Source organism: Passer montanus, unplaced genomic scaffold (genome assembly GCF_014805655.1).
Source record: "Passer montanus isolate IOZ18808 unplaced genomic scaffold, ASM1480565v1 scaffold140, whole genome shotgun sequence".
In the NCBI taxonomy this organism is placed as follows: domain Eukaryota; kingdom Metazoa; phylum Chordata; class Aves; order Passeriformes; family Passeridae; genus Passer; species Passer montanus.
The window spans coordinates 497,450-521,518 of NW_024360942.1; the positions used below are offsets into that span (position 1 = coordinate 497,450).

General features: G+C 45.0%; 1 protein-coding gene across 5 annotated transcripts in view; it reads left to right on the forward strand.

Moving 5' to 3' along the window:
• The window catches only part of ARHGEF18 (Rho/Rac guanine nucleotide exchange factor 18), a 51,114-nt gene that overhangs the window by 12,128 nt on the left and 14,917 nt on the right, over nt 1-24,069 (forward strand). For 3 of the 5 annotated variants that reach the window (XM_039700354.1, XM_039700355.1, XM_039700353.1), the window contains 11 exons: nt 35-140; nt 659-833; nt 13,725-13,792; nt 15,314-15,377; nt 18,256-18,400; nt 19,153-19,265; nt 19,428-19,568; nt 20,029-20,279; nt 21,000-21,125; nt 22,312-22,429; nt 23,260-23,508. In XM_039700354.1, the coding sequence (XP_039556288.1) occupies nt 35-140; nt 659-833; nt 13,725-13,792; nt 15,314-15,377; nt 18,256-18,400; nt 19,153-19,265; nt 19,428-19,568; nt 20,029-20,279; nt 21,000-21,125; nt 22,312-22,429; nt 23,260-23,508 (1,556 nt within the window). Of the gene's footprint in view, nt 1-34; nt 141-658; nt 834-7,786; nt 7,917-13,724; nt 13,793-15,313; nt 15,378-18,255; nt 18,401-19,152; nt 19,266-19,427; nt 19,569-20,028; nt 20,280-20,999; nt 21,126-22,311; nt 22,430-23,259; nt 23,509-24,069 lie in introns of those variants that run through there. The other 2 variants (XM_039700358.1, XM_039700357.1) reach the window with 2 other exon arrangements.

The following is a 24,069-nucleotide window of genomic DNA, read 5'->3' on the forward strand; positions in this document are numbered from 1 at the left end:
TTCCCTTTTTTAAGGTATTTTGGTCTCCTTTCAGAAATGAGGACAGTGGGAAGAGTGATAAAGCAGAGAAAGGCACAAAGGTGATGCGACGTCTGAGTTCTCTGCGGAGCCGAGTCACTGGATCCTGGCAGAAGGATAAGGTGAGAGAGAGATGTTGAATTTGTAGAAGAAATTGTTAAATTCTTCAAGGAGAAAAGGCGATCTCACTATAGGGAACAGTTAGCTGGATTGTTTTGGGATGGCTGAGGCCTCTATGTTGGTCAGCAGATGCACTGTGACCCCTAAAGTAGTAGTTGTGCGTGGGACTGAGTGATCCCTGAATTCCAACTCTCCTTGCTCCGGGGCATGTTCTGGATGCTCTTATGCTGCCCTGGCACTGTTGTGCACAGCAAGAAGAGTGCCTTGGCTGGGTGACTGCCTGGATCACTCTTTGTGGCAAGAGGAGCCTGCAGAGGGACAGCCAAGCGTGTCCTGCCCTTCATCACAAATGGACTTAGACTAGAGGGACTGGCCCGAGCCTTGGGAAGGCATTTGGGAAAAGCACTGCCATCCCACTGCACCTGCTGCCCACCAGCTCTCTGCTCGTTTGTACAGTGGGGAAAGGAACACGTGGGCAGTGCAAGGCCTGTGACTGAGCTGTGTTCTTCTCTCCTTCCAGGGTAAGAACAAAGAGCAGCTCAAGGAGAGAGAGAAGGAGAAAGAGACAAAGGAGACAAAAGAGAGGTGTAAAGATATCAATGGGCACCAGCTTGTGCCAGGGGTTTTCTCCAGTTGCACCAGCTGCTCTCTGTGTGCCAAACCTCTTGGGAATAAAAGTGGTCTGCAGTGCCTGAGTGAGTATGGCTGTCACTGCCTGGCTGTGCCCCAGCCTGTGCTCCCCGCCTGCCCTCCAGCCCAGGCTGTGCTCCTGCACAAACCACCCCCTGGATTGCTCCACTTCTCTGCCTGCCTCCACTCCAGCCCACCACTCCGCTTGGCCTGGCTTGGTTGTTTCTCCAAATAGTCTAAATGATCTCTGAATCTTGCCTGGCAATAATTTATCCTCATTTTCTTTGGCCATTTGACCATTTCCTGCCCCTTTCCCCCAAGAAGGGTTCTAGGTTAACTATTCTTTTACTAATTTTTTTTTAATCATGAAGTTCTGCTTTGCCTGAACAAATATCCCAACTGCCTGAGAGTAGCTGGATCTTTTAGGCTGTTTTTCACAGCTGCAGTGATGTCTCAGCTCAGCATCTGCCCTTTGCATGGGCACAGGGATTTCTAGTGCATCCAAAATTTTATTAACTAACAAAAAGTCAAATGTTGCCTCCCAGGATGTGCATGGGTGCTTTTCAGCTCTAAGTAGTGCTAGCATGCATGGGCCTCTGTGCTCCCACTGCATCCACTGTGGCATGGCTTTGGCTGACAAACGCTGCCCCTCCTCTTTGGGGCAGGTACTCAGGGCACTGAAGAATGTTTTAATTCCCAAGGGATTGTCTGTGGGCAGAGAAAATTTTCTGGAAATGAAAGGATTGCTCTCTTTCTCCACCCTGTACCCTCAAGCAATGCTTGCTCTCTCAGAGGCTCTTAAGGTCAGTAAAACCTTTCTGGGACATAAAGGGACTGACTGCCCTCAGACGTGTGGTGAGAAATATACTTTCCCTTCAGGGCAGCTGGAGGGAAACTGAAAAGGGGCACAGAGCTGGCTATTAGTGAACATTTTTCAGGCATCACAGCAAAAAGTAGGAAGCAGTGAGCTTAATAAGAGTTTTGTAGATATTTAGAGAGACAAGAAATTTAATGGGAGGAGGCTGAGTTGTGCCTTGTCATTCCTATGTGAGGAATCTCCCAGCCAGAGGCTCTGTTTGCAGTCCTGCACACTGCTTTACAAAAATACCTTAACCTGGGCATATACAGGCAGCCCTTGATACTCATGAGCATGAGTATGGTCTTGGGAACTCTGAGGGCATTTAGTGGGAGTGATTCTCCTCTGGACAGCCCTATGGAGATCTGTGATCTGGAGCTGGAGCTAGCTGTTGAAATGAGAGTGTGGCTCAGCACGGCTTGTCCATCATAAATACACAGGGACTGTACATGAGTTATGGCAACTTTCACCTTGTTTTTCAGCCCTTTCATAAGGAATCTGTGTTCTGTCTTGTGAAGGTTCAGGAGAAAAACTCTGAGGTGGCTGAGGCACTGGTTTGTGTTTGGGACTCTGTGACATCTCCTTTGGCTCTTGGCTGCCCAGGCTAACACAGGCGGCAGAGCAGCACAGCTTGTTTTGTAATGTTCCCTTTGCAGTGCCTTGAGCTGAGGCTGAACAATCGGGCAGGGTTCTGAGATGTCTGTTAAAATTAATGGCCTGTCTGTGGTGAGAGATGGGCTGGGACTTGTGGTGTGACAGCTGATGGCCTGAGAGTGCCTATATTTGGATGATGCTGAGCTGAAACCTTTGCGAGCTGCTGGTGAGCTGGTAGTTGATATCAGCAGCTCCCGTTACTGCAGCTCGGAGCAGTGTGTGGTCTCCTGACTAGTCCCTGATAGAGCTCTGGGACAGCAAGCTCTGGGACAGCAAGCTCCATGGCCATGGGGAAGCTGGAGCAGCAGGCCTACTTTTCAGAACTGTGAGCAGCTCCATCAGGCTCAGCCCGAGCCGTGGCTGCTGCCAGGATGTGAGGGCATTGGCAGCGCCTCTTGTTTTCTCCTCGTGGGCTCTCATTTGACCATCCCCGCGCCTTGGCCCCCGGCCAGCCCTCGGCCCATCGCTGGTCAGGTGCTGCTGTTGCTGTTGTTGTCTCCGTGGTATTTTTAACTGCAGCACCACCACGTGGTCCAAGGCAAAACGGGCTCGTGGAAAACACAGGAAAAGATGGTGCTTAAAGCAAGGGATAAGCTGAAGGGGGAGAAAGAATGGGAGCATGATTGCAAGCCTGAGGTCTTTCCATTGTGCAGCAGACACAAAAAGTCTGGTGACTTCCATGGCTGTGATGTCCTCTCGCTGGAAGAGCAAGAGCTCTTCTTTATCAGAGATACTAACAGTAGGAGGAATTCTGCATTTAAGTCAGAACAAAAAACCATTGTTCTGCTAGAAACGTGTGTGAGCTGTGAAGGAAGTGGGCAGCTCGGATAGCCTGGTACACGGTAACTCATTTCCCTCTCCCACTGATTCCTCCCTTCTATCATTACCCCACACAACACAGAGTCTCCCAGAGGAGAAGGCGGCTGTGCAGTGTGTTGAGAGTAGAGATTCAGCCTCTGCAGCTCACAGATGTGCAGTTAGGAGCCTGGTAGGGATGAAAAACAAGGAGGAATGATTGCAGTCACAGGGATCTTGACAACAGTGGCCACCCAAACTCTGCCGTTACGTAAACTATGAGCTGTGAGTCCCGAGGTTTATTGTTCACCTGGAAATGGGAAAGCTCCTCTTGAGCCTTTGCTATCGTGGGTGGAGAAGGTTCTGTGCCTAAATTAATCCTCTCTTATAAACACGCTTCCAGAGTTTATGCAAGAAGAGTTAGATGAGTCCCAGGGAAGCCCTGACAGGAGGAGAGCTCTCCAAGCAGGCTGTGCCATGGAGGCGAGCCAGGGATATGCTGTGGAATACAGATGCAAGGAGGATTGCTTCCCTTGAGCTTGAGCACTGGGGTAGAGGTGGGACTTCTGCATCTCCAGCTGAGAATCAATCTCTATTACTTCATGGGAAAGACAGAGCTCACAGGGCCCCCACAGGGGTGACAGATTGACCATCCTCTTCCAAGGAAACCTATAGCTGTAACCAAAGTTTGGCTTCAGACAAACTCCTCTTCTTTAAGAGAAGGTGCTCAGTTTAATGAATCTTCCTGAACAATGCAGGCTGTGCTGGACTGTTCACCTGTCCTAGGCTGACCCTTGCTGGCTGCTTCAGTGCACTGGCTGATCTCTGACTGGTTGCTGTAACAACTGGTCTCCAGGATTTATTTAAGGCGCATTGTGAAAGAGGTTTGGAAAACCATTTCCTTTCTCACAACGAGAAAGGGAGAGGACACAGATTTCTGCAGTTTTTCAGGCAAACATCCTCCACCCATGGCCAAGGAGAGGCTTTTGGTTTAGACCTGAAATTTGGGGTGAAATTCACCTTTCACTTGGCACTTGTGTCTGCAGGGTTTTACTTTTGGATTCCCAGTACCAATAAGCTAATAGGTGAAGGAAAGTTTTGGCTTATGATAAGGAGGAATCACTTGATTTTCTTTCCTGAAATTTCTGTTCACAGCCCACACAAAGTCCTGACAAATCTGAAAAGCAGCAGACAACCTGGAACTTTGCATTTCCGTAGAGAGTCACAGCTGCCAAAAATCTTCTGTTTTGGGGGGAAAAAGGAGGTTTGGCTGCTGTAACATGATGACAATGATAAATGGACTGGGAGTCCCACTTGGAATAAACTATTGCAGACAGGAGTCCAAATAAAAGGAGGCAAAACCAGAGTGGCTGCATTGGGCTGTGGGTTAAGGTGGTTCTGAGCCAATGGAGCAGGATCTGAAGCAAATGTGAAAGCGGCTGCAGTGCTGACTGGTTGCAGAGGAAACACTGAGCTGTGTCCTCACACAGAGCTGGCTCAGCCAGCTCGAGAGGGCTTAGAAAAGGAAACCAAAGTACATCCTATTCTCAGTGCTTCTCCTTTTCTGCTTTTCATTTTCTTTTTCTTTCTGGGAAGTCATACCTTGATCTGGAACACCTCCAAATGCTGCTCCTTCTGTTCCCTGATAAAACCTCAAGATCTTGTACACTCAGGCTGATAAATGCATAAGGACAGTAATAAACCTGAGACACATCCAGCAAGAAACCTTTTGCTATTACAGAATTACACAGGATTAGACAGCTGGTAGCCTTGTCTTCTTTGCAATCCAAACCCTAGCTCTAAGCTACAGAGTCTGGGAGCTGGCTGCTGTGCCAGATTTTGCACTGATTTTGTGGCGATGCCCTGAGGCCGCACAAGCACAGCACGTTCTCTCCATGACAGCTGCAGTTGGGCAATCTGCAATGCTTTACTTTTATATTACAGCAGAGCACGAAGTTTGAAGTGTCTAAGGATTAATCAGTCACCAAGTGACAGCCAGCTGTTTACCACCAAACTGCTTTGTGTAATGGTCATTTCTCTGTAGTGGTGACAGGCACCAATAAACAACTGGGACTGCAGTGTACCCAGTCCTGTAGAGAAGCAGCACAAAAGGGAACATTTTGGAAAAGCTTGCAACTATGAGATTAAGATAAAAATAAAATTGATTAAACAGGTGGCAGGGTGGAAACCAGAGATCACACTGGCCCCATGGCAGGATTTCATCACATCTCCAGCTCAAAAAGTGGCAGGTTCTTTCAAAGCAGCATGGGGAAAGATGCAGGGTAAATTTTGAGAGGGAAGTTGGTTTGGAACTGTGTATGTTGTGTTTTCAAGCTCAACAGGCAAATAGGATATGTGTGACTTAAAATATGACAAACTTTCTATCAGTATTTTAAATCATCAGAGTGAAATCAGGAGGGGAGATTGGGTGGTGAGCTCTTCCCAGTTTTCCTGCCTGCACTAAGTACTCCAGCAGCCCCGTGCCACCTCACTGGTGTCACGGAAAAGGTGTGTTTTCCAGCAAGCAGTTTGGTTCTATGAGTCAGTGCATGGATCTCCTGCTAGGGAAGATAATTCCCCTTTCCTCTTGTCATTTTTCTGTGCAGGGGTCACTGACAAAGGCCTGGGCAGGCACTGGCTGTTGAGGGGCAGCTAGGGAAGCCAGCACCTGCCAACCCTCCAGGCACTGCAGCCTTTTCTTGGCAGGGTGTTCATAAACACTCCAGCACGTTGGGATGGCAAATCCCACTGGGCTTTTAATAACAAATTATGTATTTCAAGCCCCAGGCAATGTGCAAAAACATATTAAGTGCCATGCTGAAAGTGTCATGGATGGGTGCCACATCCCATCAGTTAGGGGCCTCCTTAGTCTGGGAGGAACCGTGTGCCCTCCCTGAGGGGAAAGTGTGGGCTAATGGTGGCCATGTGCCCTCCCTGAGGGGAAAACATGTGTTGGGGGGTGGGGGCATGTGCCTTCCCTCAGAAAAGTCATGGGTTCTGGGCAGCCATGTGTCCTCTCTGAGGGGAACATGCAGGCTGAGGATGCTCATGGTGTCCCTGAGGGGGACGTGCAGGTTGAGGGCCCTGTGCCCTTCCTGAAGGAAAATGCAGTCCATGGGCGGCCACACCATCCCTAAAGGAGGAAGGAGCAGGCAATGGATGGTTGTGTGCCTCCCTGAGGATGAAGCACAAACTGAAGATACTCACGCCCTCTGTGAGGGAGATGTGTGTTGAGGACCCTGTGCCATCCATGCAGGAGAAAGGAGCAGGCAGTGGGTGGCCATGTGCCCTCCCTGAAGGAAAGTGACGGTTGTGGTGGCTCTGCTTCCCCTGGTGAAAAGCGCAGGGCTGGAAGGACTCCATGTCCTCCATGAGAGAAAAGGGCAGGTCAAGGGAGACATGTGCCCTCCCTGAGGGGAAAGCAAGAGCTATGAGAGGCTCTGCCATCCCTGAGGGGCAGGAGGAGCTGGAATGGCTGTCTCCTCCATGAGGGCAACAAGGGGGCCAAACGATGGCATGGAGGGCCCCGCTCCACCCTGAGGAATGCCCTGCCTCATGGAAGGCGGAGGCTGTGGGTAGTCGTACCCTTCCCGAAGGAAAACACAGGCTAAGGGTGGCCATGTGCCCGCCCTGAGGGGAAAGTGTGGGTCAGGGCTGCGTGTACTCTTCCCCTTCCCAAAGGAAAACACAGGCTAAGGGTGGACATGTGCCCGCCCTGAGGGGAACGTGTGGGTCAGGGCTGCGTGTACTCTTCCCGAGGGAAGGAGCAGGCTAAGGGTGGCCGTGTGGCCTAAGGGTGGCAGGGCTGTGGATGCTCATGGCATCCCTGAGGGCAATATCTGTGTGCCCTCCTTGAGAGAAGCTTGTGGGCTAAGGATTCTCATGCCCTCCATGAAGGGTAAGAGCGGGATATGGATGGCCAGTGTCTCCCTTGAGGGAAAAGTTCACGATTAAGGGTGCCTGTGTGCCCTCCCTGAGAGGAAAACACGGGTTAAGGATGTTCGAGTGCCCTCCCTGAGAGGAAAAGCGCAGGATTAAGGGTGTTCGTGTGCCCTCCCTAAGAGGAAAATACGGGTTGAAGGTGTCTGTGTGCCCTCCCCGAGAGGAAAAGTGCAGGATTAAGGGTGTCCGTGTGCCCTTCCTAAGAGGAAAACACGGGTTGAAGGTGTCCGTGTGCCCTTCCTTAGAGGAAAACACGGGTTGAGGGTGTCCGTGTGCCCTTCCTTAGAGGAAAACACGGGTTAAGGGTGTCCGTGTGCCCTCCCTGAGAAGAACGTGCGGACTCCGGGCGCTCTCCCAGAGAGGAAAACACGGGTTGAGGGTGTCCGTGTGCCCTTCCTGAGAGGAAAACACGGGTTAAGGGTGTCCGTGTGCCCTCCCCGAGAGGAAAAGTGCAGGATTAAGGGTGTCCGTGTGCCCTTCCTAAGAGGAAAAGTGCAGGATTAAGGGTGTCCGTGTGCCCTTCCTAAGAGGAAAACACGGTTTGAAGGTGTCCGTGTGCCCTCCCTGAGAAGAACGTGCGGACTCCGGGCGCTCTCCCAGAGAGGAAAACACGGGTTGAGGGTGTCCGTGTGCCCTCCCTGAGAGGAGCGTGCGGACTGCGGGCGCTCTCCCTGAGGGGAAAGCGCGGGCCAGCGCTGTCCGTGTGCGCTCCTGAGGGGAAGGCACAGCCCCAGGCTGTCCCCGCGCCGTCCCCGAGGGGCCGGGACCCTGCCCGGCCGTGCCGCGGCGCGCAGGCGCACCCTCATTCCCATTTTTCCTTCCGGGACACGGGGGCGTTTCCTGTTGCTGTGGCGGCGGCTCCCGGGACCGAGAGGGAACCGGCGGCTCCCCGGGGAGTCCGGTAAGAGACCGGGCTGTCAGCGCGCCCGCCGGCCCCTGGCTCCGCTCCCCCCGGCCCTAGCGAGCCCCAAGCACCGGCAGCCCCTCTCCGGGGCCGCGGCGCGGGGACCGCCCGGCCCCGGTCGCTGTGCGGGCAGCGGGGGCTCTGAGGGCTCCAAGGGGTCCCGGTGTTTGGCCTGGGCAGTGGCTTAATCGTCGCTTTGTCCCAGTCCCGCACGTTTACAGCAATCCCCACCTGTGCAGCTCAGGGCTTCAGCTGCACGACGGGACGCAGCTTGAACGATGCAGTGTTTATAGTAGAAAGCTCTTTCAAGGGCTGCGGAAGGAGTGAAAAAAATGTTGCTGTGTGCGGTAGGGAGGTGAGCGGCTGTAGCCTGTGTGAAACCGGCTCTCTTTATGCTCAGCTTGAGTCTGAGCATCCCTGTGATCATTATATCCCTCACCTCGTCCTTTCGGTTGTTACACACAATGTGTGTACTGGTGCTGCAGCAGCGAGAAAAGTCTGGGATTTGCGTGAAGAGACCTTAAATGCGTTAGCGAAAAAGTGGTGAAAACTCCCGTCTGTTCACAATTGCGGAGACTGACCCGTTTTAAATATTCCACATCTCTGGCTCCTTGGGGAGAGGAGCGGGAGATGGTATCAGCTTAGCTTTTGTGTGCTGAAAGGAAACGCCAGCAGGAGCGAGGAGTGGTGATGGATTTTGGAGGAGGAGCAGGGAAACAGGCAGTGATTCGAACAAACAGCTTTCCGAAAGTTTCTGGTGCTGTGTTTGGTCTTGGTGCTGTAATAAGCATAATTTCTGAATATTATGTGAATGTTTGGTGTGTCACCAAGAGAAAAAGGCTGTTTCTTAGTTGCTTTTCACTCCCCTCTTAAGAGAGTTTTATGGCAGGCTTTTTTGTTTAATTTTATAAAAGTAATAATTTCTCTTTGGCACGGTAAAATAAAAGAAACCCGTGAAACATGGCTCTGAGACAGGAGCCATCGGACATTGTGTGTTGTAGTTCCACCTACTGTTTACCTATGAAATATTTTAAATACCTTTTATGATTGTCATAGTTGCTGCTTCAGTTCTGTAGCGTAGATTGGGGGAAGGGTTCAGCGTGAGACAATTGAATTGAGACTCCTCTTTCTTTTAGCATAACATGCAGATTTTACTTGGCAGTGTTTAAAAAACAGAAGTATCGGTTGTTTATGTGTTTCTGTGCCTAAAGAAAACCCTGTGGCCACCAGAATTTGCACTGTTGGGAATCACAGAACCCTTGTCTCTGCTTCATCCAACTGATATTTTGACAATAAAACCAGATACAGTGAGTCAAGTAATTATAGGTTGTTTTGGAGACAAAGAGGAATGCTCTAACAGGGAGGCTGAAACTTGATAATTTAGTGCTGTTGCTCTCTGGAGTGGACTGTCTCTGTTTCAGAATGTGAAGTATCTCATCTTCCTGTACCCTTCCAGTTTTTGGTTTCTGCCTCTGCGTAATTAGACAAGTGAGAAAACAAGTAAACACCGACCACTGGAGCCACTAGGACAAAGTTAAATCTGCTCCGAGTTCCTCAGGGTACCTGACCTGGATTTACCCGATACAGAAACTTCCTCGTGCTCCAGTGAAACTCCTCCTCTTTCCTGAGAAGTTTTATCGCAGTCACTCTGCTTTTTCTGGAATGCTGTGGTGGTTTGAAATGTTTCCTGGCCGTTGTGTTGTGCATCTCTGTTTATAAATGCAGAGTTTATGTTCAGTGTTAATCATTCATATGAGGGTTGTTTCCTTTGTCAGTTCAGGAGGGAGGAGTTCCCTGTGTGGTGTAAGGGTGAGGAAGGAGGGAAGAGATTCTTTTTGATCCCCAAAGCATTGGACAGTTAAAAAGAGGAATGAAATATTAAAATTACTCATTTCACAAGGAAGTTATTTTGTCCTTGGCTCTTTTCAGCTGGTTGGATTTCATAGGTGGTGAATATCCTTGAACTCCTTGTATCACCAGATACAAGCACTGTTAAAGTCTGTCCCTGTTTGACCTTAGCTGCTTTAAAGTGGTTTGTTTTTAATCTGTCATTTAAAAAACAAACAAAAAAAATCATTGAGATAAAGAAAGTCAATAGTTGAATTTTAGATTAATCACAGCATTTTTGTCTGTGAGTTGTTGTTTGCAAATGGTCTTTTAAGAGTTATTTTATTGGGCAGTACCGTTCCAGACCAAAGGTCAGGGTCATAGTGCTCATAATGTCTGGTGACTCATAGATTTGTCCTGGAATCCAATTCTGGAAGACATTTATAGGACATTGGCAGTGTCTGATCCCCTGGAAGATATTCCAGCTGGGGGAAAAAATATCTTTGCCTGCCCCTTTCCAGCCAGGTTTGTTGCCCTCTCCTACTGTGAATAGGGTGATGCTTTTGGGTGTTGGAATGGCTATCCAATAAAATGCTACTAGGCTGTAAATTACTTTCTGTGAGCCATTGGGAAAACATCTCATTAATAAGGGAAATGTTTTTTATTATACCAGATTATAAATTCATTACCCTCAGCCATGAACAGGATCTTTTCTAATGTTTAGGAGCCTTTTAGTCTTATACATTTCTTTTCTGTTTGGTCCTTGCTTTAGTCACTCATTAGGTCATCTTTGGCACAGGCCCCTGCAAAATGCTTCAAGTGAGTGACAGTTGCTGTAGTAAGCAGATCTGGGATAATGGGATGCTCCCAAAATTTTCAGCCTTAATTCCAAACCTGTTGATTAAAGCCCAGGAATAAGCCTGGTGGGTTTGCTGAGTGGTTCAGGTGCTCTGGTACCCTCAGCTGCAGTAGTGGTGCTGCTGTCCCCAGCCAGTCAAGGTGACCCAAATCCTTGGACCTTCTCTGTGTATTGGCACTTTGGTGTTGGCAGCACTGGCCAGAGCTGCAGCCCTTCTGCACAGGCTGTATCAAGATGAAATCCTTTGGAGAGTCTGTTTTTCTCAGCCAAATTAATCTTCTTGCTGTTCCGTGAGTGACGGGGGGAGGAGAAGACAAGGAAGAGCCTGGCTGCAGTCCTGAGTTTTTATCTCTGATTTTCTCAGGAATATCTTCTGTGCCTCTCTAGTTTGGGAAGAGCTTGCTGACAGAGCTGTCCTTTTTTATTTTTCTTTTTTTTTTTTTTTGGACTGTCCCAAATTCTTGATCTGAATGAGACCAAATGCTACTGATGGTAAATGCAAAAAGAATTTTTTTTGTCAGTTTGAGTTTACTGATGGCTTTACTCTGGATGACTGAAAAAGATAGAAATCTGGTATTTCTATACATCAGTTAGAGATCTCTTATTTCTCTACACCTGTAAAGAACCCTTAATTGTGTATTTCTGCTCTTAAACATCAGCCTCCATGTGTGCAGGGCCCTGTCCCTTCTTTGCTTTGTCCTTCATTCTTCTCTTTGCTGTGTTTTTCACCCCTGCAGTTCTCTGATACCATTTTCAGAGAGGCTTCATAAGAATGCAGAGTAATAGTAATAAATGCAGTAATCTTACATGCATAAAAAGGAAACCACAGTCACTGGTACTCAGAACCTCCTTCTCATCCTGAATTAGAGTGGCCTTCCTTCAGCACTGCAAAAGTGTTGAATAGAAGAAGATGGAGCATGTTTTAGAAAATGAAGTATGCTTAGAAAACAGTCTTCTAGCAGGTTTCAGATTTCTCTCATGTGGGCAAAAATAATGCCACTTCGAAATCATTAAGTAAATGCATTTCAAATAGTCTCAGGGAGTCAGGTCCTTGGATTCAGCTGCAGTTTCCTGCAGCTTTTCTGTAGCATTTTCCTGTTTTCTAGTATGTTCTCCACTGTTGTGTAAAGAACCTTTCAGCAGTGGAGGGAAGTCATACACAGCACTATTAGATATGTCAGCTGATTAAGTGAAAAATGCCTACTGAGAGCTCCACAAGCTGTTATCTTTAACAGAGCAAGGGCATGATTTTAAAATTGAAATACGTTTTTAAGTGAAATCCCTTTTACAGTTACCTTACAAAGGAACGCAAGCTTTTCAAGTGGAATTGGTCCTGCTAATCATTGATAGGGAGAGAATTACTAAATGTAATTACTGAAAATGGGTAAATGTGGGGGAATATGAATATCTAGTTGAAATTTGATGTTTCGAGATGATTGCATTACAGAATTCTAGGTGAGTTATGTGGATTTCAGGTCTGTGTGTGAAGACAGTGGCTGTAGGAACCTCGGGCATGCATGGGGCTGCCTGTTCTGCCCTGAAGGGAGCCCATCTGTGAGCAGCACTTGAAGCCAGCCCAGCCTGATGTCATAGAGAATTTTCTCTATTTCCTTTTGTGCGGTGATTTTTGTCCTACAGTTCGTTTCTTTGTCTCAGGAGAAAAGGGATTTCCATTGTCAACTACTTGTTTGTTGTTGAGGCATGTCTTTTTACAGGCTCTTCATTCCCTCGTGGTAGGTGGAGGCCTTATCATTGCTGAAATAATGAATATATTTGTTGTTCTCTACACAGTTTTAATAGGTGATAATTTTGATACATTTTTCTCCTGCATTAGCAGAGGCACATACATTTGAAATTAGATGTGGTGCCTTTTGGTTTGTGGTGTGGGGTGTGGTGGCAGTAGGAATATCCCAAATAAGAGAAGTTGTGGGAGGTGGTAGTTTTTATGGAGGTTTTTTTTTTGTGTGTGGCAAGCACTTGGGAGCAGAGCTCTGCGCTTCATTTCCCACGCTTGGGGAAGTTGTATAACATGTGAGCATCTTGCAGGTCTGTGCACTCAGTCTTTCTTTCAGTCTTGTTTTTATATCTTTATTAATTTATTTCTGTTTAAAGCCAAGTAAGTATTCTGGTTCTGTTCTCTGGCTTTTGCTGAAATTATGGAAAACACAAGTGAGCATCAGCATCTCTCTAGGTTAGCCAGGAGCCTTCAAGCAGATCCCCAGTCCTGGTGCCAGGTGGGGGTGGTTCTGAAGGGCCCTTAAATAGTTTTTCCTCTGTGCTTTAAACATAAACTGGCTTTTCTCTAGCAGATATGGTGTTCATCTTTCCAGTTTCGTTCTGTTTCTCTTTTAACAGGCATGTCTGGCAAAAGGCAAATCCTGGTGTCCTTTACTGAGTTGTTGGAGTCCTGCTTTGCTTTTGATGAAGGATCTTGTTTTATAGATGGGCAGAAAGGCTGCAGAAAATATTTGGCACTATCAGTTTCCCTTCCTGTTTTCTCAATAACTAGTTATCAGGAGGTAAAAAAAGGAGATTGGATTTTATTATACTAGTAATAGTTTTATGGCTTTTGGGTGAGAGGGCTGCTTTGGTTCCTATATCTGGGAACAATTCCTTTGTGCAGCTGGAAGGGTGGTAGTGCTGTGGTGCTGGTAATGCTCTGATGATTCTGGAGGGTGTTTTGATCTTTGATTTACTGTAGTTACTGCAGCTCCCTGCAGTAGTCTGTGCAGAAAGGCAGCTATTCCTGTGGAGCCAAAGAATTGCTGCCCCCTGGACTGGTATCAGTTCTGGATGGAGAGACATGGAAATGGGCTTGCAAAGATGAGGAAAGCTGTGCTCCACGGAGTGGAGGTTGGGCAGAAAACTGCTCGTGCATTCCAGAGTGGCTCTTGGTTCTTGCATGTGTGAATTGCACTCAGTGGTGCAGTCTTACTGAAAAAACTCAAGGGTTTGGTGTAAAATCAAGACCAGAACAGGCACAACAAGGATGCTTGCCACGACACCCGAGCTTACTCTGCACCTCTTCCAAAATTAAGATCCTTTGTGTGCCATTATTCCTTTCCCTAGACAGGAAAGAAGAATAATCAAGACCTTTTTTTTGTGTGTGTGCATTTCAGATTGTGCAGTGAATGTCCACAAGAACTGCAAGAGTTTGCTGACTGAATGCAGCAGCATCAGACCCAAGGTGGGCTTTAACATTTGTTCTTTTATAATAACAAGGCTTGACATGATAAGTTTAATTTATGTCAGTGGTTTAATTTACATCAGTACAGAATCTTGCCCTACGTCTTTGAGGCATCGAGTAGTTATTAACTTGTTATTATAGTAATTAATGATAATGTATGGAGGGAAAATAAAGTGAAATGTTTTATTGCTATACTGTGAATTCCTTAGCCTGTATCCCAAAACTGTGACTAACCATAAGAGTACTCAAACTTTTTGGGGAATATAATTGAATTATATGGTACCTTTAAATGTTGTGCCATCTCAAAGCTGATGGAAGAGCATGAGGGGTGGAGGGGAATTTGGTTGTAACAGTTACATTTTATTTCAAAGCTGGAAAATGCAGAATAAGTGATTTCATTTGGGAACTGTGATGAACTTGGTCTTGCTATGCTGTTTACTTTTTTATCTCTGTCACCATGGTGCCTGTGATTGCATGTAAGGTCACAGGTTGTTTCACATAGATGTCTATCTGTTGGGTTTTTGTTCTGGTATTGGTTTTGAAAATCATTTCCTCCTCCTTATAACTAATAATACTTGAGGGAGTTTTAGTTTGTTTTAACCTGCAAGTGCTGATGATTTCAGAGACTGATAGCAGATTAGGGAGTACTGTGAGGGGGGAAAAGAGAGAGCAGAGCAGCTCAGACCTGAGCAATTAGAGGTTAGAGGAAGTGTTTTCAGCCATTGGTGATATAGAATGTAACTCTTCTGAGGGCAGAAATGTTCTTGTGGGGGTTTTGATATATAATTTCAAACATCTCAGGGCATTGTGAATTTTCCTTTTAAAACGAAAACTTCTCTTGCTCTGATGCTTTCATTTCCACTCTTCACCACCACCCAAAACTTCAGGGTTGAATCAGCCCTGACAAACCACTCCTGAAGAGAGCAGAGAGGGAGTGGTGGCACAAAATGAGGTGAAGGATTCAGTCAGAAATGGGAACCCCAAAGGGAAGCTCCCCAAAAGCCATTTGTCATCGCCTGTATTATTTATTTATTTTATTTCTTTGCATCTTTAATAACTTGTATCTCAATGGTTTTTAATATCCTAGTGTTGCAAGAAGGACGAAGTTTAGCAAAGATTACCAAAGATACAATGTGAAATGGACAGTGTGAATTTTGGTTGAAAGTGGCTGAATTAGTTTAGTCAGTATTGCTAGGAACTAAACTACAGCAAAGTGAAGGCTGTCAACATGGAGGGATTGCTTTCATCTCACAAATTATTGTCATAGCTTTAATTCAGTAGTTTCAGTTTTGGTTCTGTTTCAGCCTGATTTATACTTTGTTGAATTTAATGCAAAGTGTCAATGTCTCTATGTCATTCGTCTGACACATGAAAAAATCAAAGCTGTTATTGTGTTAAATCTTTTATGTTCTCAGTGAACATCTTCACTTACAGTTAATGCTATAGGATAGGAAAAATCTGATTCATTTTGAACTGAAAGTTTGGTCTGGATGTGTAAGAATATTGTATTTTTTCCTATAGCACAAAGATTTGCAGCACAGACCTTCTGGATCTCCACAAAGTTCGCCCCAGTGCATTTCCCCAGGTTTGTACTAAAGAATGATTTCTGTGCTCAAGGCTTATCTGTTCAATTGCATTTTTTTTCTTTAATATGTTTTAAAGGCTATACACTGTGTGTTATTGAAGTATAGAGAAGGTCTCTTTTAATAAGATGGTTTCATTTTTTTTTCTATTGGGAATGGCTTAGAGGCTCCTAGCAATCTCCTGTGTGTTTTTATCTTTTTATCTTTTTATTTTTCTTTATACCTTCTTGCTATGTAACCTCAAAATATCATGGTGAAAAGGGATCAATAAGCTCGTTTTTCATTGATTGTCTATTCTCTGGCCTCTGAAAAGACTAGAACTGTGAACTTTGTTTTACATCAGATTTTCATAATTGTCTATTTAAAACTTGCCTGCAGCTAGTGGTTGCTAGAAATCTCTAAGACAAGCTAGCACTAATGGTCTAAACATAAATCTTTGTTGAAACAAAATGAGGAAAAAGGATCTGGGAGGGAAAAAAAACAAGAAGAAAGAGCATCTGTACTGCAGCATAGGCTTTGAAATATCTTTTTGCCCCTGGAAAAGACCATCCCAGTCACATGTGTTTTAATTTCACAAGATGTTACAAGGTCTGCATTAACAGAGCAGCTGAGTGTCAAACACAGCTCACTTGGATGTCTGAGCATCACTCTGGGTGTCTTCAGGTACCATTTGCATTGCAAGGTGTCCTCTTCATTAAATGACTCTTCCCAAGAGGCAGCACAGGGGATAATTGTTCTGAGGAGATAAGTGGCTGTTTGCATTACCCAGAATGGGTCTGTGCATTTAGGAGAAAGTGCAGAGACTAAAATAGGAAAGCAAGGGCTGATGGAAACGGGAGAAGTTGTCTGTAGGGCTGGTCTGTGTGAGGGGAGCAGGATCGATGTGGGGCACAGCAGTGTGCAGACAGTGCTAATTGAACTCAGAAAATGGCTCGTGGGCCGTGCAGCCTCTGCTAGGCAGACAGTGCTCATTTTCCTTAGACAAAAGCAGAAGCTGGAAATTAAAGGAACAGCTAATAGCCTGGGCATTGTATGTTGTTAGCCACAGCATAACCCTGCAGACTGCAGTGCCTAACAAAAAAACCCAAAGATATTGTCTCAATGTAAAAGAAAAATTAATTTTTAGAGAGGTATAAACTGTTTTGTGTGTCCCCATCCCTGTCCCCTTGTTTTGCTTCTGGAGATTTTTAGGTCTGGCCTATCCTTGTGTAACAGGACTTTATGTTCCTGGCTTGTAGAGCACAGAAAGAGAACTTGATGGCCAATAATTTCAATATTTCCCTAAATGGAAACACAGGGACATTGGTTATTAAGCCTTTGTTTAAGAAATCTGACTGGGCAAATCTTTCAGATATTTAATTAGTCTCCTTTTGGGGCTTGGAGGGGATGGAAAGGACTCAGTTTACCCAGTTTGTCGTGGACTGACAATATACTGTCTGTGTAGCCAGGAGGTTTCAAACCCAAACAGGTTTTGGGAAAGGCATTTCCATCAGGAAAAGATGTGGTGATATAATTTCTATTAAATGTCATTGATGAGACCTCCCCTGCAGCCCCAAAAGAATTCTTCTGTCAATGAAGATGAAATGAGAGACAAGCAGGTATAGAGCAGGGATATTAAAAAATGTGGAAAAACCTGTTTCATGACAAGAAGCACAAATACCTTGATTTAACCGTGCTTCACTGAGAAGGCAGAAGTGGGAGAGAGAATTAGTGGTGAAGGTACACTAAGGAGGGCAGGCTGATAAAGGGGAGCTTTTAGGGCTGGGTGGACACAAGTTTTTTTACCAGAAAAGTGATGCATAAGCCTTATCTGGGAACTGGAGACCCCCTTGAACTGCTGCAGCAGCCCCTGGTCCTGGAGCAGCCTCCTGGCCACGGGACTGGGAGAGGAGCTGGGTCTGTCCCTGCAGTGACAGAGCCCTGGGTTCAGGGATCCCTGAGATCCCACTCCCATGTCCTTAAAAGCTCTTTGGAAAAGGGCAGCTACAGCCCTTGTCAGGGATCAGTTCTAAAGATTGTCTGGTTGAGTCTTCGTCTTTGACTTCCCTGAAATTCCTTTTTTAAAAGGATGTATTTTGTCTCAGTACCTTATCATTTATTACAGACATTAGTACTAAATAATTGTATCCATTTTTAATAAGTCTATTACAGGCTTCCACTTATTGTGTAATAGTGATTAAAGTTTCAAATATCTTTCCAGTTCACAGTCTGTCTAGATTTAAAAAGCATTAAAAAGCTGCAGTATTAAAATTAAATTTAGCTCAGGTATCTATTATGTGCAATGTGTGTGCATGCAGTTATAAATTGCTGTGAGCAGTAAGCACTGCAAAGATCTTGTGGGTTTTTTTCTGTGATCTCTGATTTTTCTTGTTTGCCATGAAATGTTCTGTGCCCTTATACGGTGGGGTGTGAATAATTGTGTGTAGGTTCTGGTGTTTTACTAAAGGAGAAGATACTTTGCAATTTCCACACTAAATGGGCACAGTAGGGACCAATTTCCTGCACTTCAGACCTGCTGATTTAGCCAATACAGTAAGTTAAGTGGCAGCTTTACATTTCTAGAAGGATCACAGGTAGTATAAAAACAGAGCATCTCTGGGGCCACTTTACTGTGCCAGGTCTGAGGGCAGCCAGTGGTGAGCATGGGGAATACAAATTCAAAAAGCAGCGGCAGAAGCAATGCGATTCCAGCTCACCCCGAGCTGTCTTTTTGTGGTTCCTTTTCAAGAAAATGGAATGAGAATGTTTTTTTGGACAATGAGCTCCTGACATCCAAGATCCTGTCAGTTCTCCGTCCGCATTCCGAGCGAGGGCTGCGAGCAGGCGAGCTGCAGTGCACGCCTCATTTTCTGAGTACCAATTCCATTTTTGCCTCTTTAGCCACTTCTCTGAAGGAGCAGCCCCGAAGCCTCCTCCTGGGAGCGGATGGCACCCCAGCACTGTCCCGGAACCTCGGGATGACTATCGCCCAAAGAGGACATTCCCAGCCTTCACTGAACCCTGCTGGAGCTGTTAATAAATTTGGGTGAGTAAAATGCTTCTCTTCTAATCCACCACCTTCAGATGCCCCCCACCTCCCCAGTGTGAGAAGAAAAATGAGAGCTCGCGTCATGTTTTCAAGTTCAAAAGAGTTTTATTGAGCTTTTAATTCTGAAAGTTTTTTCTCTGACCAAGCTTATTTTTTCCTTTTTTTTTTTGGTCTTTAGTTCTTCTGTCCTGCATCACAAAAGATATTGTGCAAAATAGTGCAGTATTTGAGTGTTTCTGTCTCGATTATGGTTTTCATGGATGTATTTGTCTTGAGAACTGCTGTGAAATTCAGTGATCTTGTCTGAGTTCAGCTATTCTAGGTTGGGCTGGTGCTGGCTGGTGTAGGAGGCAGCAGTGTTTTAAATTGCTGAATACCCTCATTAAAATAGTAGGCAAACTCAAGGCTATCTTCTGTTTTAAGTAGCTATTTACTTTTGATGTGTCCCAGTTATACTCCCTTCCCAGTGAAAGTGCCCTTTGTACTCTGAACTGGCTGTGGCTTGTCACCAGGTGATGTCCTTGTAAACTGTCATACCAGAAGTTACAAGCTTTGCTCATGCTGCTCTAATTAAACTGCAGTGTTTCAGCGTTGGAGTTGCTAAATTAATTTAACTGTTTAAAGAGTGCAGTGATATCTTTATTTATTGTAAGATAATTGCACTATAGTTTAGGAAAGATGCTTGTTGAAGAAGTTGGATTTTTTTATTTTATTTTAATTGTTCTGGTCTAATTTCTTTGGCCATTTAGGCTAATTTCAGGAGACATGGATGAAGGGGATTCAGGCTTTGTAAAATTTAAGCAGACTTCAGATGACGTTATCTCGCTTGCACCTTCAACAGCAGACTCCATTTTTCTGGAAGGTATGGAATTTCTGTGCTTTTCAGGATTGTTATGCAACTTTTCCCACGGGTTTGAAAGGAGCATTGAGGAGTTCTTCCTCTTGTTGTTGTCACTGATGGTAAACAGGGATATGGTGAGAAAAGGTTGAATAATAATTGAAATTGAATGTGCTTTTGGTCTAGATGCATATTCTGTGTCCCTCCGGAGTGAAATAGAAACAGATGCTCATGAGTTTGAGGCAGAGTCTTGGAGTGTTGCAGTGGAACAGCCTTATGCAAAAAGGCAAAGGAAAGATGTTATAAAAAGGCAAGATGTCATTTATGGTAAGAGTATTTGTTATTCTTAAAACCTTTTCTATTTCATAGTGCTACTGTTGTGATACAGAGCAGAAATCATTTTTGTTGGTTCCCATTTTGACTTGTGCTTGAAAACTAAAACTGAGTGAAGGTTTTCAAGTCTGTTACCTGCATTTATGTGTGTAATTCCTTGTGTGAATGCCTTTAAGCATCCCATGGGTTTCAGCAGGGCTCTGTAAGCAGCAAAGCCCAGCTGTACAATTAGGGAGCAGCTCAACTGCCACTGGGAGATGTCCTTAAATAAGCAGGGTCAGTTACTGCTGGGCTAGGACATTAGCAAGGCAAATTTAAAAGCTTCATATGAGTGATGCAAAGACTGTAGTGAAGAAGATGATCATGGCTTTCAGAGCCTGCTTTTATGTGTCCCTGCTCACTGCACAGCATATAAATGATTTTTGATTTTATTTCTGTATTTCACCTTGCCCAGAACTAATGCAGACTGAAATGCACCACGTTAGGACACTGAAAATAATGCTGAAGGTGTACTCCAGAGCCATGAGAGAGGAGCTGCAGTTCTCAAATGCAGTCATCAACAAGCTCTTTCCCTGTGTGGATGAGCTGCTGGAGATGCACGGGCAATTCCTGCTCCAGCTGAAGGAGAGACGAAAGGAGTCCTTGGAAGAAGGCAGTGACCGAAATTATATAATCCACAACATTGGAGACCTCTTGGTAAAACAGGTGTGAATTAAATCCTATCGATGATATTGACACTATAAAGCTTCTAAAAAGCTACCTGTAAGGTAAAGTTATGTGATGCAAAGATTGGTTCCATCCTGGGTTTATGGTTCTCTTCCCAGTTAATGTGGGAGCATGACTCCTAGGGATAAATCTAGTCACAAGTAACATGAAATGGTCATTAAATGTTCTTTGGGCATGCACATATATATCTTGTGGTAAAATAGAACTTGTTTGGTTCTATTTTTCATCTGTTCCAAGAGTAAGCTAACATATTCCTAGTGTCCATTCCAGAGTTGGCTCTCCTTCAGATAAAGCCAAATTTCTTCATTCTGATCTTTTAAAAATACAGTCAGGATCATTTGAACTCATGGCAGTTTTTAGCACCATTCTGGTGTGGAGTGGATGCAACAATTTCTGTCATGTAGCATGACCTTTTATTTTTTTTTGTCCTTCAACTTTTACAGTTCACAGACTTTTTCAGTGCAGAGATCCAGAAATCCTTTTAAAAAAATTTCATAATTGCAACCATCATTTAATATTTGGTTATCTTGTGGTATTTCAAGCCCTCACATGTCACAGTGCATAAATCTCTCATTTCTGGTACAGAAGAAATTGAAATACAGGAGAAATTATTTAAAAACCATGTTAGAGCTGGAGTTTATAGTGGAGGTAGGTTTACTCTGAATGATTCATGTCTTTCATTCTTCTATTTCCAATTAGTTTTCAGGTGAAAACGGGGAGAGAATGAAAGAAAAATATGGTGTGTTCTGTTGTGGACACAATGAAGCTGTTAGCCATTACAAAGACCTGCTCCAAAGCAATAAGAAGTTCCAAAACTTAATAAAGGTAAACAGTAACCAGAAGTCTCCTATTCTGACTATGCAAGATATACCTCACTGCTTTGGCCTTTGTTTTGTACTTGAAGATTCCTCAATGAATGAGGAGGGTTAGCAGGGTTAGAGATATATTCTCATTATTTGGTGGTTTGTGAGCTTCTTGTGTTTTAGATCTTTTGAGCTACGTGGAGACAAAACCACAATTAAGAAGTGTTACATTTGAGGCAGGCTCTTGAGAGTACCCAGGACTGGGGAATAGAGTATTTGTTCAATTCAAGGCTCTGTCCTGCTGTGTGGCCATCAGGATAAATTGGTTTGTTAATAAATTAAATCAATGATAAATGCTGTTGATGAGCTGCTGCAGAAAAAGCATGGACTCTTAGTCAGGTTTTGCTCACTCCATCATCTTTCCAAAGCCAGAAGATTGGCTCCAGGGTGGTTTGCTGCACACTCTAAGGGACAGTTAAAAGGAAGGGCTGAAGAGACACAGCCCAAATGGAAGCTGTAACCTGAATCTCAGGTGGCTTTGCAGAGGCCTAAATATTCTCATTTTCCAGTCACCAGTAAGTGATACTGTGTGAACTTTCCAGCTTAGCTCTGTACTTACAGCTGGTCTCAGCCAGGTGCCTTTAAAGTGAGAGCCCTTCACTTCTAAGGAACTAAATAAGTTTTAAAACATGAAGCTTCAATCCTCGTAGAGAAAGATCTTGGTACTGTGTTCTCCAGCTGCCAGGTGTGTGCTGTACCTGCAGTCAGATTAACTGGTGCTTTACAGCCCTCCCTTTCTAATCAGGAATGTGTTTCTGTAGGTCAGGCTATTGGGGAGCACACAGTGGTAACACTTAATTCCTTCATTATTGATCTAATTTGACTGGTAGGTGGTTGGGTCTGATTTTAAAACCACAGAACTTTTCTATGTGATCAGTTAGCAACAGGCAGTTAGAGATTTCAGATTTGGAAGTTTCCCTGATTGACTCCACATTCAGTTAACAGTAGTTGAAAGCAGTACCTAAGATATTTTCCAGTAATAAAGGCAATTTTTTGAATGCTATCAGGAGTTTTGCTTTAGTAGAAGAGTGCAGCTAATTTCATGGTGCTGTGTCTGATGTGCAGAAGTGTTTTGGGGCAGAAGAATGGAGAGGGAGTTAGAAGAGCACCATGCACAGTGGGTGTGACGAGTTTCTCCTGTTTTCTAGAAAATTGGGAACTGTTCCATCGTGAGGAGGCTGGGTGTTCAGGAGTGCATCCTCCTGGTCACCCAGCGCATCACCAAGTACCCGGTGCTGGTGGAGCGGATCATTCAGAACACAGAAGGTGGGGTGGTTCCTGGAAGCCTCACACTTGTCTGTTGGTCCTTTTTCTGCCATGTTTTGCATGTTCTAACCTCAGACAGGATGTTTCCTGCTTGCTTAATTCTCTGTTGGCTGATGATGCCAAGTCAGTCTCACCTCAGAGGGTCAAGAGAATCACAGAATGGTTTAGGTTGGAAGGGACCTTGAAAATCACCTCATTCTACCCCCTGCCATGGGCAGGGCCACCTGCCACTGTCCCAGGTTGCTCCAAGCCCCAATCAGCCTGGCCTTGGATGCTTCAGTGGCCCAGGGGCAGCCACAGCTTTTCGGGGCACCCTGTGCCAGGGCCTCCCCACCTTCACAGTGGGGAATTTCTTCCCAATATCCTATCCATCCCTGCCCTTCTTTAGATTAAAGCTTATCCCCCTTGTCCTGTCAGTCCAGGTCCTTGTTAAGTAGTCTCTCTCCATCTTTCCTGCAGGCTCTCTTCAGGCCACACTTAGATCACTCTGAAATTTCTCCTCTCCAGGCTGAACAATCCCAATTCTCCCAGCCTCTCCTCAGAGGAGAAGAGAAGCATTTAAAGTCTGCAGCCACAAACTCATAGTAGTTAAACCTGTTGGTTCATTAGCTTTTCAGAGCTTTAGGTTATTGTATTTTATTTTTAAATAAATAAAATTTTAATAAAATAAAATTTTGTAATAAAATTTAAAAATATATTTTAAATTTTTTTTTCTTAGAAAATACGGTTAGGTGTTCAGTATGGAACCCTTATGCTAAAATACACTTGGATGGCTCATGTCTTGTATTGCAGAGTTGAAAATGTGGCTGACTGCTTCTCTTTTCCCTTAGCTGGAACTAGAGATTACGAAGAGCTGACCCAGGCCCTTGGTTTAATTAAGGACACCATCAGCCATGTAGATGCCATGGTAAACGAGTGCGAGAAGGGGCAGCGACTCAAGGAGATCATGCACAAAATGGAGCTGAAATCATCTGGGAAATGCAAGAATGGGCTTTTGTTCAGGAAGGATGACATGGGCCAGAGGCGGCTCCTCCTGGATGGGATGCTGTACTGGAAAGCTGCATCAGGGCGCCTCAAAGGTACAGCACCAGCAAGGGCAAAGACACAACTGGGAAACAAGATTTATGTTGGGGTTTTTTTTTTTAGTAACTGTTTATTACTGATCGATTGGGTATAAAATAAGATGACAATAACCTGCTTGTTTAATAGGATATTGGAGGAAATAGCACTTGTTCTATTCTTGGCTTGTCCAATAAGCATCTCTGTAATAGTGCATGATAAGTTCCTTATGCTGTTTGCTTATTATCTGGCTGGTCTGCTTCCCAATTCAAGAGGGAAGTCTTCAGATGGATGACAAAGCTTTGAGTCATCCTGACTTAGTCTCCTGTGGAAAGGCATTATCTTGTGCGAGCTCTGCTTCACACTTTGCAAAACCTGTGTCGTGTCAGCTGCATGACACTTAATTCTGCATTTGCCAGAAAATCAAAGCAGTGGCCATCAGGGAATATTTGAGCAGCTTCATTGCTCAAGTGTTCAAGGAGAAGCTTCAGTGGCACAGAAAGCGCAGCCAGGAGTAGGTGGGACCCTGAATGGCTGCAGTTCCAGAAGAATCTGCTGTTGAGAGAGATGTGTTCCCTCTG